Genomic DNA, 21,384 nt, shown 5'->3' with positions numbered 1-21,384 from the left:
AAATACATATAAAATGATAAAATATATTTTAAAATATTAATAATATAAAACATGAAGTAAAAAAATATATGAATAAAATAAAATATAATACAATAAAATAAAATATATATTTTTTTAAATTATATATAGTATAGTAAAATATATTTAAAAATGTTAATAAAATAACATGAAATGTTTATATATATATATTTTTTTTTTTTTGTTAAAATATTAATAACAAAATGTTTTTTTAAATATTAATAAACTAAAATATATTTTTAAATATTCTAACAAATATTAATAAACTAAAATAAAATATACAAAAATATATAAAATAAAATGTATTTAAAATATGAATGACATATAGCATAACATCAAATGTTTTAAAAGATGTTAAAGGCGTGTGCGTCCGTCCCAGTGTTTGAAAGCTAGAGCGGGTTATGTTCTCCAGATAGCTGTCTAACATCAGGCTACTGATTTATGTGTTAACCTCAGGATTATGTTTGCAGTAATTGTCAACGATTCAATCACCGGCTCTAATCAGCATCACCCGGTCTGTCGATGTCGTCCTGCAGATTCAGAGATGTGGATGAACAAATTACATTTGATTCATTTATTTAAGCATTTAGGAAAGCTTTTATCTAAAAGGGGAAGGGGAAGTCGTGACCTAATGGTTAGAGAGTCGGACTCCCAATCGAAAGGTTGTGGGTTCGAGTCCCGGGCCGGCAGGAATTGTGGGTGGGGGGAGTGCATGTACAGTTCTCTCTCCACCTTCAATACCACGACTTAGGTGCCCTTGAGCAAGGCATCGAACCCCCAACTGCTCCCCGGGTGCCGCAGCATAAATGATGCCCACTGCTCCGGGTGTGTGTTCACAGTGTGTGTGTGTGTGTGTGTGTGTGTGTGTGTGTTCACTGCTCTGTGTGTGTGCACTTCAGATGGGTTAAATGCAGAGCACAAATTCTGAGTATGGGTCACCATACTTGGCTGAATGTCACTTCACTTCACTTTCACTTAAAATAAATTACAAATGTAGAATACACTGAATTATATTATATTATATTTATTTTATTATATATTTAGATTTATAAATCTGATGTAATAATTAGTTTAGCTTCTCTGTCCTGAAATCAGCACCAGTCGTTAAAAACCCCATCAGTCCAGCACTGGTTTATAGCTGACGTAAAATGAGGAGATGCCGCACATGGCTCTGTGTGCAGCACAGACAGCTTCTTAACATGCTGCTCAGACCTGCTGCATTCTCCCACTCACTCCCATCCTTTCCCATCATGCACTCCTCTGATTCTTTGTCTCATATTGGCGTGATTTTCTCCAGATGTCTGTGCGAGCAGCTTAACCCGCACGTGTCTTTCTCTCATTGGCCGCAGAGTCTCTTTGCATTAGCTTCAGTGCAGCTCTAAGAGGCTGCAGGAATTTATTGTGTGTCAGCTTCCATTAGAGACACAGCAGAATGATTCAAATGAGACGCTGCTGCTCCTTCCCCATTTCACTGCTTAATTAAAGGCCCTCGTGTCACGCTAATGAAATTGTGTGGATGCATTCTACACACACACACATGCGCACACACACACAATCACGCACATGCATATCCATGCACACACAAGTCTGCGCGCATATGCATGCACACACATCACAAATCACGTTCAGTGGAGGAGTAGCAATTGCAAAATCACAAACACTCATGAACATGCATGTGCATGCACACACATTCACAAAATTACACATGCATGTACACACACTCGCATGCACACACATATGAGCACACACACACACACACATGCATGCATACACAAAGACCCACATGTTCATATGCATGCTGACACACACATATATGGATGCACAAAATCACAAACAACACACGTATTCATGCACACACACACACACACACACAAACACACATATGCATGCACAAAATCACACACTCACACACAGTCTTTAGGTTAATCCTGTCTCCAAACTATTAGTCCAAACTCATGCAGCGAGTCCTCAGATAACCTCCTGACCTGCAGAGCATCTAAGATACCGTCTGAAGCCTCATTGACAGATTGATTGTGTTCCTCTGATGGAAGAACATCCGTCTGCTGCTGTCCCACTGGAGAGCGATAGATCCCCTAACTCCAGGGCCATCATCAGGTGACCCGTGGGGCACATTAGTGTTGGTCCTAATGACTGTGGTGTGTGTTTGTGTGTCCGCAGTACCCAGCGCTCCACCGCAGAACATCTCACTGGAGGTCGTCTACTCACGGGTGAGTTATGATTCAACTGCATTCACTCAGCATTAATTATTGCTGCGGAAGCTGCTCTGAAACATTCAGCGTTCTATAAAGCGCTGTAGAACCAGCGGTGACTTGACTAGTCCTGGTTAACAGGTTCGGTGACGCGTGCGGTCGCTCCTCTCTGGATAGCGTGTGTTTTTCTTCTAGTGTAACACTGTGTTCTCACACTGAAATGAACTGCTTTGTATGAGCGGCCTGATAAGGGATCGTTTATGACAGGAAATTGGGTTTCATTGTGTGCCGCGGTGCTTCTGCTCTTCCAAAGAGCCCAGAATGCATTGTGTCTGTCTGACGCTGTGCAGAATGATGATTGAGCAGCGGTCCGTCTCTATCACACGTGTGTTCAGGGTTGTGCAGTCGTGACCCTGACGCTAATGAATCTCTTTGATGTTCTTAAGAATAAAATATGAATGCAATGGCAATCTGAGACTGAGACATTCAGTGTGAATTCACAACTATATTTCACAAAAAAGCCACAGCGATGCATCATGTTCAGCAGGGTCATTTTCATGCGGAAACATTTTCATTTTTCACTGGAAAATTAAAGTGTCTGTTTGTGCATCATTTGCTGCGCTGCTAGTGGTTATTAATGTGTGAATCAGACGGATGGCCTCTGTAGAGAGAGGACAGGTCAGGAGCCACGGGACGAGCAGCAGAACAACAGGGACTGCATCCTAAATATTTATCGATTTCATGAGTCGTTAACTCGCTTCTCTTTCCATTAGGATTCAGTCGACAAGCTCGTTTTGTCTGATGAATCAGAGTGATGTGGAACGTGAAGTCAAACAGAATAATTACGTGCTTCAAAACTGACGAGAGGAAGCGGATGACCGTGTAATAAAAGACTAAGACAATAAAAAGAGTTGACTTAATGGTATTTATTATTACAAAACCTTTTTATTTTTAAGATTTATGCTTAGTTTGAAATATCAAAAGTGTATGTGTGTACATATATACATAATTACAGATATATATATATATATGCTACATAAGAAAAACGTTTAAAGAATAATTGTGAGATATAAAATAAGGATTGCGATAAAAACAGTTCCAAGAAAAAGCATCAGACAAACTTACAATTTTGAAAAAGGACTGTGACCAACAAACATATAACTGTGATATATAAACTCATAATTGTGATAATTTTCATAATTGTGGGAAATAAAGTACACTGAAAAAATTGATTCATTGAATTTACTAAAATATGTTATGGTAAGTGGTTGCAATCAATTTATTTGAGCTACATTTAAATAAACACATTTTAGTCAAAGTTAATCAACTAAATTAGTTTATTTAAATATAGCTCAAATATTTATAATTACATCTCTTAATTGTGAGGGAGAATTTGAGGGAGAATTGAGTCAGATTTGTGAGATAAAAGTTACAGTGTTTGGGGAGCAGCTAGCTACTAGCCTAACTATATTTTTTTAGTTTCTACTTTTAAAACAGTGTAGCTTCTCCTGTAGCTAACTACTTTTCCAGAAAGCAGTGATGTAGCGCGACCAAACGTAATGCTTTGCAGCGCACACATTTAGGTTTGTTTTTCATGCAATATTTATATTTTAATTTAATTCAGATTTACTTCTGCTTAGTAATAATGTAATATGCACTTTTATTATTTTTTTATATTTATATAGCTTTAAATGCATTTTATTTCAGTTATGGAATTAATAATTGTAATACTTCAACTTATTTTATTTCAGTTAGTTGCCAAAGCCACATTTCTTATTTTTAAGTAAGTTGTGCATCTAATATTTATATTTTAATTTTATTTCAGCTGTATTTCTATTTCCAAATATAGTTTTAGCTAACAATAACAATACAGATATGCAAACACAGATGAGAATGCATTAACAGTAATGCATCAATAAGATTCTCTCTAATCTTTAGGACCGAAGGATATACTGTAAAACACACATGCATTGATTGCATTGATGATGACCAACTAATATATATGTATGTTACTCACACATTTCACACACACACACAGAGAGATCCACACAGCAACACATTGTTCTGAGTTGATTCTTGCTGTTTAACACGGGATAATTAACACCATGATGGGGCCAAAATTATGATCGTGAAGTACTGCCATAATCACACACACACACGAGCTGTAATCAATGAAGATTACTCTCTAAGCCCAGGAACAAGTGCCAGTGAATGTTAATGAATGGTGCGTGTGCCGAACATGCTGCGGGGCGTGAGGTGTGGAGGATCGGACGGGTCACCGTGATGAGGCTGAGGTGGGATGGACGTGTCGCATTGGCAGCAGTGCAGTGTGAATTTTAATTGCTTTATTTGCATGCTAACGGGCAGATGGCACAAGCACAGTCTCACTGAGCCACCGAGCGTATGAAGGCATTCCTAAACCGTGCAGTTTATATCTGTTTCAGGGCTGTTTGTGAAGGTTAATCAACCTGTGTTTGGGAATTCTGCTTTGGATAGAGAGAGAGGTACTGTATACTAGTCCTAGTAAAGGTTGTGTTGACCCTCTGATGTTTCTCAGCAGTAAGTTGTGCTCGTACTGAAGACCCTGTCAAATCCTCTGATTTACGGAACAATTAAATGCCTTTTCCTGCATAATTAACAAGCATCCATGTAGAATACAGATGGCTGGGAAGGTCTGAACAGCTATAACAAATATTGGAAGCAGCAGCAGTTAACATGCATTAAAGAAATTAATGCTTTTATCCATGAAGGACACATTAAATTGATGAAAAGTGACAGTAGGCATTTATGTTGCACGAAAGATTTGTATTTATTTATTTATTTAATTTTTTTTTTTTTAAATGCTGACCTTTAGAATTTTTTTATACGTCAAAAAAATCCTGAACAGGGTTATAACAATTAACTAAACCCATAAAAACCATAAAACCATTAAAAAATAAATAAAGAAAAATGTGTTACTTGAAATAAATTCAGCTTTAATAAAAAATGTAATTTAATAAAATACAACGGTTTGGGGTCAGATATATAAATATATATATGAGCTAGTTTTCAAGGCAACATTTCTCATTTTCATTTAGTTTAACTTGATGTAATAAAATAACTAAAACCTACATAGTAAATTAATAATAATAATAATATATAGAGGATTTAAAAAACTACTAAATTACTGAAAGCAGAAAATATTAAAATGTATTTATATATATTTATTTGATACATACACATATTAAATATTTTAAATGTTTTTTTTTCAACTTTTGATCTATTTATTGCGTCCTTGCAGAATGAAACTATTAATTTATTTTACTTCCTTTCTTTCTTTCTTTCTTTCTTTCTTTCTTTCTTTCTTTCTTTCTTTCTTTCTTTCTTTCTTTCTTTCTTTCTTTCTTTCTTTCTTTCTTCCTTCCTTCCTTCCTTCCTTTCTTTCTTTCTTTCTTTTATTATCTTTTTATGCTATGCTACTGCATCACAGTTTCCACAGAAATATTGAGCAGCACAACTGTTTTCTACATTGATAATAATCAGAAATGTTTCTTGAGCAGTAAATCATCATATTATTCTGATTTCTGAAGATCATGTGACACTGAAGACTGGAGGAATGATGCTGAAAATACAGCGGAGCATCACAGAAATAAATTACACTTTAACACGGATTCACACAGAAAACAGATGTTTTATACTAGAATAATATTTCACCATATTCATATACAGACTTCATAAGCAGAAGAGATTTCAAACATTAAAAATGTACCAACCCTATGGTCATTTCGTGTGTTCATTTGTAATTTAGCATTGAACAGAACAGATATTCCATGTGCTGATGTTTAGATGATCTCTGTGTTTCTCTCAGAGCATTAAGGTGAGCTGGCAGCCGCCGCCTGTAAACTTGCAGAACGGATTCATCACCGGATACAAGATCCGCCATCGCAAAATGGGCCGGCGGGGGGAACAGGAAGCCATCGAACCCAACAACCTCTGGTACCTGTTCACCGGTGAGTGTGTGTGTGTGTGTGTGTGTGTGAGAGAGACGCTTGTGCTTTCCATCAAGTGCATCTGAACTCCTGCCAGATTCATGTGTTCCTCCTGCGTCACACTCCTCTGCACGCTTTGTTTCTCTAGCGCTGGATTCTATGTATGCTAAAGAAGTTGATGCATCACGGCAGATTTGTCGTCCTCCGGGGCTTCTGGAGCGTAGATGCATGCTTGTTTGAATAGGATTTCAGAATTTTTTGGAAAATCAAATTCATTTCCATTGTTCCCTTGATGGATATCTCACTAAGTTGCTATTTCTGAAGGGATTGATTTCACAGTGCCGCTGGAGTGTGTTATGCTAATTCCCCACACTCCGGGGTATTCAGGGATGACAGCGCCCTGCTATCATAATTGCATTTTTTTATCTTTACACATGATGGAAATGCATCCTGATCTGTTTAGATGAGGTTTGCAGACCTTGTTTACCTTGCCACCTTGACTGATTGCTGTTTTCTAATTAGAATCACAAATAATAATCGCACACACACACACATTCACACTTGTTATTTTCTTCTCCTCTGACTCTGGCTCTTTGTTTATTGTCTGACAGGATTGGAGAAAGGCAGCCAGTACAGCTTCCAGGTGGCAGCCATGACGGTCAATGGCACGGGGCCAAGCAGCGAGTGGCACACTGCCGAGACGCCAGAGAACGACCTGGACGGTGAATATGACTGCAGACGCACACTGCAGCACTATTCCCTGTTTAGGGAAGCTTGAACCAGTCTGGGGTGGTCAGGCTGGTCTGTTGATGGTTTTTCGAAGGGTTCAGCTCTTGCTACGTGAAACTTTTAAACCTTTGTTTGTAGTGTAGACGCGGTTTAAGCAGAGAATCGATGCGTCGGGCTTCAGTGTGTCTGAGTTTAGAGTGTCAGCGAGCACAATGAAAGTTAAAAGCGCACATCATTCAGCATATAATAGATGAAGATGTATTTGACATTTACATTATCTTTCAACTCGACGCAGAGCACCGGCATCGTCTGTTCTAATGGAGTGCTTTGAAGACATCGTCGGGGCCGTGAGAATGTGATCTTTGAACGCAACATGTTTCTTTGTGAAGATGAAATGTGTGGCGTGAGGTTTGATCAGTACCTGCTTGAGCTTCACTCTACTTTGCTGCTTTGAGAGAGTCATTAATCAGAGATGATCTGTGCCTGAGGGAGAGAACACCGGCAGAGTGTTGAGCTTTATAAACGCTGGAGGAGTCGAGGCTTCCTGCTCTTAGACGAGAAGAGAATCAACAAAAGGATTTTCAAAGCAAAAAACAACAGAAAAGATTCATGTGGAGAAAGAGAAACGTTCAGTCAGAGGACAGAGAGCAGCTAGAGTGATTAGTGAGTTCTGGAGTTTAGAGAGTTCTAGAGTTTAGAGATTAGAGAGTTCTAGAGTTTAGAGATTAGAGAGTTCTAGAGTTTAGAGATTAGAGAGTTCTAACGTTTAGAGATTAGAGAGTTCTGAAGTTTAGAGATTAGAGAGTTCTGGAGTTTAGAGAGTTCTAGAGTTTAGAGATTTGAGAGTTCTAGAGTTTAGAGATTAGAGAGTTCTAACGTTTAGAGATTAGAGAGTTCTGGAGTTTAGAGAGTTCTAGAGTTTAGAGATTTGAGAGTTCTAGAGTTTAGAGATTAGAGAGTTCTAACGTTTAGAGATTAGAGAGTTCTGAGGTTTAGAGATTAGAGAGTTCTGGAGTTAAGAGAGTTCTAACGTTTAGAGATTAGAGAGTTCTGAAGTTTAGAGAGTTCTAGAGTTTAGAGATTAGAGAGTTCTGGTGTTTAGATAGTTCTAGAGTTTAGAGATTAGAGAGTTCTGAAGTTTAGAGAGTTCTAGAGTTTAGAGATTAGAGAGTTCTGGAGTTTAGATAGTTCTAGAGTTTAGAGATTAGAGATTTCTAACGTTTAGAGATTAGAGAGTTCTGAGGTTTAGAGATTAGAGAGTTCTGGAGTTTAGAGAGTTCTAACGTTTAGAGATTAGAGAGTTCTGAAGTTTAGAGAGTTCTAGAGTTTAGAGATTAGAGAGTTCTGAGGTTTAGAGATTAGAGAGTTCTGGAGTTTAGAGAGTTCTAATGTTTAGAGATTAGAGAGTTCTGAAGTTTAGAGAGTTCTAGAGTTTAGAGATTAGAGAGTTCTGGAGTTTAGATAGTTCTAGAGTTTAGAGATTAGAGAGTTCTGGAGTTTAGATAGTTCTAGAGTTTAGAGATTAGAGAGTTCTAACGTTTAGAGATTAGAGAGTTCTGAGGTTTAGAGATTAGAGAGTTCTGGAGTTTAGAGAGTTCTGAGGTTTAGAGATTAGAGAGTTCTGGAGTTAAGAGAGTTCTTACGTTTAGAGATTAGAGAGTTCTGAAGTTTAGAGAGTTCTAGAGTTTAGAGATTAGAGAGTTCTGGAGTTTAGATAGTTCTAGGGTTTAGAGATTAGAGAGTTCTAACGTTTAGAGATTAGAGAGTTCTGAGGTTTAGAGATTAGAGAGTTCTGGAGTTTAGAGAGTTCTAACGTTTAGAGATTAGAGAGTTGTGAAGTTTAGAGAGTTCTAGAGTTTAGAGATTAGAGAGTTCTGAGGTTTAGAGATTAGAGAGTTCTGGAGTTTAGAGAGTTCTAATGTTTAGAGATTAGAGAGTTCTGAAGTTTAGAGAGTTCTAGAGTTTAGAGATTAGAGAGTTCTGGAGTTTAGATAGTTCTAGAGTTTAGAGATTAGAGAGTTCTAACGTTTAGAGATTAGAGAGTTCTGAGGTTTAGAGATTAGAGAGTTCTGGAGTTTAGAGAGTTCTGAAGTTTAGAGATTAGAGAGTTCTGAAGTTTAGAGAGTTCTAACGTTTAGAGATTAGAGAGTTCTGAGGTTTAGAGATTAGAGGGTTCTGGAGTTTAGAGAGTTCTAACGTTTAGAGATTAGAGAGTTCTGAAGTTTAGAGAGTTTAGAGATTAGAGAGTTCTGGAGTTTAGATAGTTCTAGAGTTTAGAGATTAGAGAGTTCTGAAGTTTAGAGAGTTTTAGAGTTTAGAGATTAGAGAGTTCTAGAGTTTAGAGATTAGAGAGTTCTGTGGTTTAGAGGTTAGAGAGTTCTGGAGTTTAGAGATTAGAGAATACTGTGGTTTAGAGAGTTATATAGTTTAGAGTAATTCTGTGTGTAGAGTAATTCTAATTCTAGAGATTAGAGAGTTCTAGAGTTTAGAGATTAGAGAGCTATATAGTTTAGAGGTTAGAGAGTTTTAACGTTTAGAGATTAGAGAGTTCTGTGGTTTAGAGAGTTATATAGTTTAGAGTAATTCTGTGTGTAGAGTAATTCTAATTCTAGACATTAGAGAGTTCTAGAGTTTAGAGACTAGAGAGTTCTAGAGTTTAGAGTGTTTTAGAGTTTAGAGATTAGAGAGTTCTAGAGTTTAGAGATTAGAGAGTTCTGTGGTTTAGAGAGTTTTATAGTTTAGAGTAATTCTGTGTGTAGAGTTATTCTAATTCTAGAGATCAGAGATTAGAGAGTTCTGTAGTTTAGAGAGTTCTAGAGTTTAGAGATTAGAGAGTTCTGGAGTTTAGAGATTAGAGAGTTCTGGAGTTTAGAGGTTAGAGAGTTCTAACATTTAGAGATTAGAGAGTTCTGAAGTTTAGAGGTTAGAGAGTTCTAACATTTAGAGTTTAGAGATTAGAGAGTTCTGAAGTTTAGAGGTTAGAGAGTTCTAGAGTTTAGAGATTAGAGAGTTCTGGAGTTTAGAGATTAGAGAGTTCTGGAGTTTAGAGGTTAGAGAGTTCTGGAGTTTAGAGATTAGAGAGTTCTGGAGTTTAGAGATTAGAGAGTTCTGGAGTTTAGAGGTTAGAGAGTTCTGGAGTTTAGAGATTAAAGAGTTCTGGAGTTTAGAGATTAGAGAGTTCTGGAGTTTAGAGATTAGAGAGTTCTGAAGTTTAGAGGTTAGAGATTTCTAACATTTAGAGTTTAAAGATTAGAGAGTTCTGAAGTTTAGAGAGTTCTAGAGTTTAGAGATTAGAGAGTTCTGGAGTTTAGAGATTAGAGAGTTCTGGAGTTTAGAGATTAGAGAGTTCTGGAGTTTAGAGGTTAGAGAGTTCTAACGTTTAGAGATTAGAGAGTTCTGTGGTTTAGAGAGTTATATAGTTTAGAGTAATTCTGTGTGTAGAGTAATTCTAATTCTAGAGGTTAGAGAGTTTTAGAGTTTAGAGATTAGAGAGTTCTAGATATTAGAGATAAGAGAGCTCTAGAGTTTATAGATTAGAGAGTTCTAACGTTTAGAGATTAGAGAGTTCTGTGGTTTAGAGAGTTATATAGTTTAGAGTAATTCTGTGTGTAGAGTAATTCTAATTCTAGAGATTAGAGAGTTTTAGAGTTTAGAGATTAGAGAGTTCTAGAGTTTAGAGATTAGAGAGTTCTGGAGTTAAGAGGTTAGAGAGTTCTGAAGTTTAGAGAGTTCTGTGGTTTAGAGAGTTATATAGTTTAGAGTAATTCTGTGTGTAGAGTAATTCTAATTCTAGAGATTAAAGATTTCTAGTGTTTAGAGATTAGTGTTTAGAACTCAACACACAGGAAGCTGAATTTCAGTCCATGCATCAATCAGTCTATTTATCAGGCTGTCTATTCATTCATTATATGTATCCATCAGTCTATCTATCCGTCCATCCATCCTTCTATCGGTTGTTTGTTCATTCATTCTGTTTGTCGTTCATTCGTTCTTTCCTTTGATTGTTTTTTCCGATCGTCTTTCTTTCTATCAGTTATTTGTTCCTTCATTCATTAATTAATTCAATTCATTCAGTCATTCATTCTGTCTGTCTATCTGTTTTTCTGTCTGTATGTCATTTATTTGTTCTTTTTTTTGTTAGTTCTGGTCTGTTGGTCGTTCGTTTATCGTTTATCATTCATTAGTTTATTCTATCTGTCGTTATTTTGGTTGTTCGTTCATTTATTTCTTTTAGTTCGTTCATTCATTTTGTTCTTTCATTTGTTTGTTGGTTGATTGTTAGTTTGATCATTTCGTCTGTCTGTCTGTCGATCTCTCTGTCTGTCTGTTGTTCATTAGTTCTTTCATTTGTTTGTTTGTTCGATCATTTATTCTGTCATTCTTTCTGCCTACCGTTCGTTTGTTTGTTAGTCTGTTCTACATGTCTGTTGGTCATCCGTTCGTTCATTTGTTCTGTCTTTCTGTCTGTCTATTGTTCATACTGTCTGTTGTTCATGTGTTTGCTCTTCTTTCGTTCGTTTGTTCTTTCATGTGTTTGTATCTATCATGTATCTCTCATTCTGTCGGTCTGTCTCAAGTCAGCATTGAAAGTTTTGTTTTTGTAGTTAAAAATGATTAATTTTGTTTGAATTTAAAAAATTTCATTCTACTTTATTACATACTAATTCTTTTTTCTACCACATTTTTAAGTCCTTCTGGCTTGAGTTCTCAGGTGTCTCTGCAGCAGTGATTCCAGGAACCTGTTGAACCCAGCTGAGCAATGGCTTTATTTATGTCCTTTTCTCTCGTCTATAGAAACTCAAGTTCCCAACCAGCCGAGCTCTCTGCACGTGCGTCCGCTGCCCAACAGCATCATCATGAGCTGGACGCCGCCGCTCAACCCCAACATCCTCGTGCGCGGCTACATCATCGGCTACGGAGTGGGCAGCCCATACGCCGAGACCGTGAGAGTGGACAGCAAGCAGCGCTACTACTCCATCGAGAACTTAGGTGAGAACCAGAGATGCTTAACTCCACAAACGCTACTTTTATATGCCAGTTCTGTCAGGTCATGTGATCAGAGAGTCATTTGCATTCATTAATTCAAAGAGGCTTTCATTCAGATCATTAATTATAGATCATTGATCACATGATGATGATGCAATCCGAGCAGCACTCATCAACATGTTATTATTTGGAAGCTCTTAAGCTCTTGTTATGAAAAGTGGTGCGATTTCATTTACTGAAATGACTTCCCATTCATTTATTCATTATGAAGAATGAAATAATTTGAATGTTTTATTTAAAGGCATCTAATTTGAAAACTAGTGAGGTGTAGATTGAATTTTTCTCACCGTGCATTACAAAAGACAAATGGAAACATTAATATTCATGGGGAGGTGCGGTTAGTTCGGCACTTATGAATATGTAATGAGAGTTTGTTCAAGATCAAACAAGAACACCAATGTTTTATTTATTCTGTTTTTCTGTGATTACCCAGAAAACTGATGTCAAGAGGACTTTACGACTCCCTCGATAGCTTCATTAAAGCTTGTTAGTTTCGTCAGCCGTTTGCCGAGAGCTGCTCTTGTGGTGAAATTCTCACATGTGCTTGACTTTTGTTCTCCGAACACTGAACTGGCCTCCTCTTACCTCTATTCTGGACTAAAATAAAGCCATGTCCTTATCAATATTTCACATGGAATCCACAGGTTACCATGGCAGCGATATTGAACTGAGAGCAGCTGCCCAGAAGGAAAAGAGAATCGAATGGAAAGAGGAAAAGAGCATCTTCTGTTTCTTTGTTCAGGGTTTCATACAGATACAAAAAGAGTCGTAAATGAATCTTTCAAAAGCCTCGATCAATTACAGCCTCGGAATAAAAACAGTCCTGTCCTGCGGCGCTGCTGGAAGCAGACAAGTGCCTCTCATGTACTGATGCTGCTGTTATTATCATCAATTATAACTTTATTTGAATTTCCTCATCTGATGTCTTGCTTTCTTTGCCGTTATTTTTTGTCTTTTGCACTTCTGCTGCATTTATTTTTCCATGAATCACTGAATTGTAAAATGTTCAAGATCAGGACACCTTTATTGAAACAGCATTTTATACAATACAGGGCTGTCAAATTATTAATTACATGACAATGAATTAATCAAATTAATTGCACATCAATTTTAGCTGAGAAATTACCCCCCCAAAAGATCATTTAAAGCCATTTTTGTGTTAGACGAGAAAAGCATTGGACACACATTACAAAAATAGTAGCTTTAGAAATAAATATTCTGATTCAACATTTGATGAATAATGATAATCAGTGAGTATCAATGGTGTAAAAAATTATATTGAAATATAAAATTATTTTTAAAAAGGTGGCGGCAAGTCACAGTTTTAATGATTGAGTCTCTGAATCATTTATTTAACTGATATGTTCAAACAGCCAATTAATTCAGAAACAAGCAAAGCAAGTGATTCTTTATGAATCAGTCACTGAATCATTCACTCACTTGATTTGTTCAAATGGTTGATTAATTCAGAAACAATTAAACTGACTCTTATAAATGAATCACTGACTCACTTGATTTGTTCATATGGCTGATTCACTTAGAAACAAAGCAAGTGATTCTTTATGAATCAGTCACTTAATTGCTGCAGATATTGGGGAAAAGCAGCTCTCTTGCTGACGTGTTATTGCTAAACTACATCATATGATATAAATATAAGGGTAATTTTGTGTGTGTGTTTATATCTTGATTTTAGGCTCATTGTGTGTGTGTGTGTGTGTGTGTGTGTTTGCAGAGCCCAGCTCTCATTACGTCATCTCTCTGAAGGCCTTCAATAACGCAGGTGAAGGAGTTCCTCTGTACGAGAGCGCGGTCACCAGATCCATGTCAGGTGGGTCACCGGAGCGTCTCACGTCTGTTTAGATCATTTCTGAGCTTCTCTTCCAGTCTGATTATAGCCATGTGCTTCAGTTTGCTGTGAAATGATGAAAATGATGAAGATTATGAAGTGAACACATGGAATGTTACAAGACGGAAACTGAATCAATGTGGTTGATGAATCAATGAATCATGAGACTGAGATTTAAATAAAACTGAACAGTTTGAATTGATTCAGTGATTCAAATAAATTAATCCATATTTTTATTGGAAAGCATCCTTTTGCAGCTCACTGATGTCACAGAAGTGGGCTTGTTAGTTCCCTCAGTAGGGTCTGTGTCAGATTCGTTTCTCTCCTGATGATGACGGATCAGTGTCTGATACTGACGGGATGAATCGCTCCCGTGTAGATGTGTGTTCATCTGATGATGATGACTAGGTTGAGTAGTTGTTTCTTGACTAACTGTCTTCTCTTTGTGTCTCTCAGGTGAGGCTGTAGATTTATCAGATTTTCTGGGTGAATCTCACGTGCGGCTCATATTTCACTTCAGAATCAAAAGAAACAAACAAGAAAAATTTTTGCATGAAGCAAATGCAACTTATTTGAACAGCATATTTTGGAGCATTTTTAAGCACATTTAACCTCAAAATTCCCATTCCTATAAATATATAAAATATATTATAAAAATATAAAAATTTATGTAGCCTGAAGAAAATTAAGTGTATTTTAAAAGCATGTTTTGGTGCATATTTATGCACATTTAACAGTATAAATGTAGTGTGTACTTTTGCAATATAAATATTTTTCTATAATAAGGATTATAGTTGTAAAATTAATTTTCTAATGTAAAATGTTGATGATTTTTTCATTTTCTTCATGCAGAATCTAATTTTAATTTTGGTTTTGTGCTGAAATATCATTCATGTTTGCTGAGATTCACCTGTACCCAAAAAAAATGGTAACTTAGAAGTGGTAACATAAATTAACTTTGACTTTCAAGTCAAATCATTGTATTGATTGATTAATGAGTTAATGTATTTATCTGTCTATTTATTTGTTTATTTATTATTATTTTATTATTTATCTATCTATCTATTTTTATTATTTATTTATTTATAAATTAATTATTAATTTCATTTATTTATCTTATTTGTTTAATTATCCATTTATCTGTTTACTTAGTAATTAATTCATTTTATTTATTTATTTTGTTATTGTTTTGTTTTTTGTTTTTTTGTCTATTTATAATTAGTTCAGTTCATTTTTTTCAGTTTGTATTTATTTGTTTTTTTTATTTGTTTGTTATTTTATATTAAGTAAATAATGAATTTGTTTATTAATGTATTTATTCATTTAAATGTAATGTAGCTAAATCCACCTAAATACATGAATTAATTTGAATTTTCACTGTCTATATCTGCAGGTTACCACTTTTCACAGTGTACTTCTTCTGACTTTCACTTTTACCTGTTTGTGTCACTATCTTGAGCTCAATGTTCTTCTTCTGTGTCTCTTTTTTCCTCCTCTGTCACTCCATTTTCCACTCCTTTATTCCTGATCCGTCCGGTCGCTCTCATCTGCGATCATGTATAATTTGCTGCATGAACATGACTCCATATAGACCCCTCAGACCCGTCCGATGACGATCTGTTCCATCTGTTTGATAAATTCCCTACCTCGATCCCAGACACGTCCACGCCCATGATTCCTCCTGTAGGTGTGCAGGCCGTGGCGCTCACGTCCGACTCGGTGCGGGTCAGCTGGGCTGATAACTCCATTCCCAAAAACCAGAAGTCCTCGGAGGTGCGCTACTACTCTGTCAAGTGGAAGACCAGCCACTCCACCAGCGGCAAATACAAGGTCAATACCAGCACTTTTCACTCAAATAACACAGGGATACCATGGTAAACCAATATGGGATTTAGTCCGCACCATAGTATTTACCCTTTGAATCAGATCACTACGCTTATTCGTGTGAAAGTGCTCGACACTCGTCATACAGATGCTAGAAGTGTTATTTTTTCATGTAGTTTATGTTTCTCTGATCTGATGAGTCTGTTGAAAAGCTGTGAAATCTGAAGAGTGATAAAAGATTAAATGTAATCACTGTGCTGTTATCATTGAGAGTTCTTTACTCCTCATGACGTGTGATTGTGTTTCAGTCGGCTGATACTACAGCTCTTAGTCACACCGTCACGGGTCTGAAGCCCAACACCATGTACGAGTTCTCCGTCATGGTGACTAAAGGACGCAAGTCCAGCACATGGAGTATGACGGCACACGCCACCACATACGAAGCAGGTACAAACACTCACAAGCATTCTGTCCTTCTTGTGTTATAAAACACTGAGTATACTGCGCTATATAGCAGATAAAGCCACCTGATGATCTGAGCTGAGTCCAAAGAAAAAGAGAAAAAAGTCAAATGCAGTCAATGCTTTCAATTGTAAAGTGTTTTTCATTTAATTTACTATAAAACTTACTATTTTAACAATGAATAACTATTATGGTATGTATAGATACAGTAGTCCAGAGTTTCCCAAACTGGGGTGGAAAAATGCTAATAATGATGAACTAAATCATAAATATGTGAAAGTGAAAGTGACGAGTGGCCAAGTTTGGTGTCCCATACTCGTAATGTGTGCTCTGCATTTACCCAACCAAGTGCACACACACACACACAGACACACAGACAGACACACACACACACACACACACACACATACACATGTTGGTAGTAGTGGTTGTTTACATGGACTCTCCATAGGTGTAATGGTTTTTATTCTGTACAAACTGTATATTCTATGGCCCTACACCAACACTACACCTAACCCTAACCCTCACAGGAAACTGTGCATTTTTAGATTTTCAAAAAAACATCATTTAATATAATTACTCAGTTTGGGAATATCATTTCTCAGTTTGAGTATAATTACTCATTTCGGGGAATATAATTGCTCAGTTTGGAAAAATGAATACTCAGTTCGGTAATATAATAGCTCAGTTCGGGAATATAAATATTCAGTTCGGGAATATAAGATACTCAGTTCGGGAATATAATTGCTCAATTCGGTAATATAAATACTCAGTTTGGGAGGATAATTGCTCAGTTCGGGAGTATAAATACTCAGTTCGGGAATATAATTGCTCAGTTTGGGAATATAAATACTCAGTTTCGAAGTATAATTGCTCAGTTCGGGAGTATAAATACTCAGTTCGGGAATATAATTGCTCAGTTTGGGAATATAAATACTCAGTTTGGAAGTATTATTGCTCAGTTCGGGAGTATAAATACTCAGTTTTGGAATATAATTTCTCAGTTCGGTAATATAAATACTCAGTTTGGAAGTATAATTGCTCAGTTTGAGAGTATAAATACTCATTTCGGGAATATAATTGCTCAGTTTGGCAATATAAATACTCAGTTTGGAAGTATAATTGCTCAGTTTCGGGAATATAAATACTCAGTTCGGGAATATAATTCCTCAGTTCGGGAATATAATTACTTAGTTTGGGAATATAATTGCTCAGTTCAGGAATATAAATACTCAGTTCGGGAATATAATTCCTCAGTTCGGGAATATAATTACTCAGTTTGGTAATATAATTGCTCAGTTCGGGAATATAATTACTCAGTTTGGTAATATAATTATTCACTTCGGGAATATAATTGCTCAGTTCGGGAATATAATTACTCAGTTTGGTAATATAATTGCTTGGTTTGGGAATATAATTACTCATTTCGGAAATATAATTGCTCAGTTCAGGAATATAATTACTCAGTTTGGTAATATAATTGCTCAGTTCGGGAATATAATTACTCAGTTTGGTAATATAATTGCTCAGTTCGGGAATATAATTACTCAGTTTGGTAATATAATTGCTCAGTTTGGGAATATAAATACTCAGTTCGGGAATATAATTGCTCAGTTCGGGAATATAAATACTCAGTTCGGGAATATAATTACTCAGTTCGGGAATATAATTGCTCAATTCGGGAATATAAATACTCAGTTTGGGAATATAATAACTCATTTCGGAAATATAATTGCTCAGTTTGGGAATATAATTACTCATTTCGGAAATATAATTGCTCAGTTTGGGAATATAATTGCTCAATTCGGAAATATAATTGCTCGGTTTGGGAATATAATTACTCATTTCGGAAATATAATTGCTCAGTTTGGGAATATAATTACTCACTTCGGGAATATAATTCCTCAGTTTGGGAATATAATTACTCATTTCGGAAATATAATTGCTCAGTTCAGGAATATAATTACTCAGTTTGGTAATATAATTGCTCAATTCGGGAATATAATTACTCAGTTTGGTAATATAATTGCTCAGTTCGGGAATATAATTACTCAGTTTGGTAATATAATTGCTCAATTTGTGAATATAATTACTCATTTCGGAAATATAATTGCTCAGTTTGGGAATATAATTACTCATTTCGGATATATAATTGCTCAGTTTGGGAATATAATTACTCACTTCGGGAATATAATTGCTCAGTTCGGGAATATAATTACTCAGTTTGGTAATATAATTGCTTGGTTCGGGAATATAATTACTCATTTCGGAAATATTCACTTCGGGAATATAATTCCTCAGTTTGGGAATATAAATACTCAGTTTTGGAATATAATTACTCATTTCGGAAATATTATTGCTCAGTTTGGGAATATAATTGGTCATTTCTGAAATATAATTGCACAGTTTGGGAATATAATTACTCATTTCGGGAATATAATTGCTCAGTTTGGGAATATAAATACTCAGTTTGGGAATTTAATTGCTCAGTTTGGGAATATAATTCCTCAGTTCGGGAATATAATTGCTCAGTTTGGGAATATAAATACTTAGTTTGGGAATATAATTGCTCAGTTCGGGAATATAATTTCTCAATTCGGGAATAGAGATACTCAGTTCGGGAATATAATTGCTCAGTTTGGGAATATAATTACTCATTTCGGGAATTTAATTGCTCAGTTTGGAAATCTCCAGAAATAGATGCTTTTATTACTGTCTAAACTGTAGTGAAGACATGAAACATCACTCTCATGGGAGGCCTCGGGGTTAATGAAGCTGTGTAATTAGTTTCTATGTAGGGCTGGAATTAAAGAACTGCTTGTCATCTCTGAGCATTTGATAATAAAGCCACACGTATCAAATGTGGAGTCTCATATACGACGTGAGCAGAATACAGCAAAAATGCTCTCTCTCTCCCCATTGGTCAGCGCCGAGCTCCGCCCCTAAGGACTTGACTGTGATTGGCCGAGAGGGACGTCCACGAGCCATTTTGATTAGCTGGCAGCCGCCGCTAGAAGCTAACGGTCGAATCACAGGTGACGCTCAAACACGACACTTCGGGAATATAATTCCTCATCTTGGGAATATAAATACTCAGTTTTGGAATATAATTACTCATTTCGGAAATATAATTGCTCAGTTTGGGAAGCAGCGGGAAAAATTGAACCTAATTCACACACACACACACAGTCCCATTAAGAGGCTGTTGAGGTTTCATCTAGCATTTGACTAGCACATGTATTTTTAACTCGCCCTTGTTTTCCTCCCGTCACACTCACATTCACACTCACCAGAGGCTCGACCTTTGACCTCTGAGTCAGCCCCGCTCTAACCCACAGCAGTGCTGGTTTAACCCCTGCTCGTCTGTGTCAGGTTATATCCTGTACTACACGCTGGACAAGAACATGCCCATCGATGACTGGGTGATGGAGCCCATCGGCGGAGACCGCCTCACACACCAGGTCATGGACCTCAACCTGGACACCGTCTACTACTTCCGCATCCAGGGCAAGAACGCTAAAGGAGTGGGACCGCTGTCGGAGCCCGTGCAGTACAGGACGGCCAAAGGTGAAATAATCCTCTGTGCTTCACTAACACATGCTAAACCAAGGAAACAATCTGACAGTCTGTCATCATTAGTGATTCACTAACTGATCAGATGCACCGTTTTCACATAAAAATCTGAAGGAGGTCCAGCCATACGACCAAAAATATATATTTTAAATGCATTTCAAAATATAAAAAAAAATCTTTAAAATGCATTTGTTTGTGCATAATTGTGCATAAAAAATCATTTGAAAATATATTTACAAATATATATTGGTGGAAAACATATTTTTGGACATTTTTGAAATCATATTTAAAAACTTTAAATACATTTTTTTAATCATTTAAAAATGTAAGTGGCCTTCCATTTATGTAAATTCAAGAAAGTACATTCACACGTGTCATATTTGAAGGAAACTCAAATTCATCATGGAACATGCTGTAAAAAGGCCTGTATGAGAATATAGATCAGACTCTGTTCCGTGTTTTCTGTGTGTTCTGCTCCCCATATGTTTCCATGCCCTTATGTGGTTCTTCCTGTTCCCTGATTAGATGAAGGTGAAGTGAATTACACAGCGGCAGAAACACACTGACAGACTTTCTCTCTCTCTCTTTCTTATAGTTGAGCATCCTGACAAGATGGCCAATGATCAAGGTAAGCAGATGATCTCGTGATGTTTCAGTAAATTAGCTCAACCATGTGCATACTGTACAACACTGAGCCTGAAGATCTCCATCAGATTTGTAGAAATGTAGCACTGCATCAGTGTCTCATCAAAGGATGCTCTACAGTGAATGGGTGCCGTCAGAATGAGAGTCTGATAAAAACATCACAATAATCCACAGCACTCCAGTCCATCAGCATCCATTGATGAGACACTGATGCAATGCTACATTTCTACAAATCTGTTCCCATGAAGTACAGACCTGTGTGTGTGTGTGTGTGTGTGTGTGTGTGTGTGTGTGTGTGTGAGTTAAAGTAACAAAGAGCACAAATCATTTATTTCTCACCAAACTCCCAGCTCTAATCTCCATCTCTCGTCTTCTTTTAAACACATTCCCCTTTACAATCGGTCTTCAGAGCTGATAATTCTCAGTCTGAATGGACTGAATTGTAAAGGGTTTTGTTAGGAGTGCTTTGAGTGGCGTGTTGTGTTAGGAATAGTGCGGTGATAACTGCTCTGAGGACAGACGCGTGTCACTGTCAGCACCATCTTTAATGAGAGTTCCTTCCGTTAATTAAGACGCGCCGCAGCAGGAATGAGCTCCTCGGATGCTTTTAATTGACATCAAGAGAGAAATGTTCAGAAGAAGATAAAAATGTGTCACTAGACACAAGATATGTGAATAAACACAGGATTTTACTTGACTATTAGCCTAACCGTCTAATACACACAACACAGAATTTCAGAAACAAATAATACATTTCATAGGCCTCTATTATTGTACAAATTTTAATAAATTATTAAAGTTTATTGAATTCAATTAATTTCACATTCTTTATTTTAATTATTAAATTGTATTATAGTTTAGTTATACTATTAAAACAAGATCCAGAGAAATCAAAATAAACTGAATTTGAGGAATAATTAAATGTAATTTGGGGGGGAGGGGTAGATTTCATAGGGCTCTAAAAAATATTTTTATTATTATTATTTGTTTCATGATTTTAATAACTTATACATACTTTATTATCATACTAAAACAGAATCTCAAATGAAAACAGCATTTGGAG

At 36.4% G+C, this 21,384-nt stretch overlaps 1 protein-coding gene across 3 annotated transcripts in view; it reads left to right on the top strand.

Annotated features, from left to right (window-relative positions):
- Positions 1–21,384, top strand: part of LOC132140115 (netrin receptor DCC-like) — a 181,135-nt gene that overhangs the window by 126,204 nt on the left and 33,547 nt on the right. The window contains exons 12-21 of one of the 3 annotated variants that reach the window (XM_059548952.1): positions 2,197–2,246; positions 6,076–6,217; positions 6,808–6,918; positions 11,720–11,914; positions 13,704–13,799; positions 15,505–15,647; positions 15,950–16,088; positions 19,031–19,138; positions 19,476–19,670; positions 20,272–20,304. In XM_059548952.1, the coding sequence (XP_059404935.1) occupies positions 2,197–2,246; positions 6,076–6,217; positions 6,808–6,918; positions 11,720–11,914; positions 13,704–13,799; positions 15,505–15,647; positions 15,950–16,088; positions 19,031–19,138; positions 19,476–19,670; positions 20,272–20,304 (1,212 nt within the window). Of the gene's footprint in view, positions 1–2,196; positions 2,247–6,075; positions 6,218–6,807; positions 6,919–11,719; positions 11,915–13,703; positions 13,800–15,408; positions 15,648–15,949; positions 16,089–19,030; positions 19,139–19,475; positions 19,671–20,271; positions 20,305–21,384 lie in introns of all 3 variants that reach the window. The other 2 variants (XM_059548951.1, XM_059548950.1) reach the window with 2 other exon arrangements.

This window comes from Carassius carassius, chromosome 4 (assembly GCF_963082965.1).
Source record: "Carassius carassius chromosome 4, fCarCar2.1, whole genome shotgun sequence".
NCBI lineage: Eukaryota > Metazoa > Chordata > Actinopteri > Cypriniformes > Cyprinidae > Carassius > Carassius carassius.
This window is presented reverse-complemented; position numbering and strand designations above follow the sequence as displayed.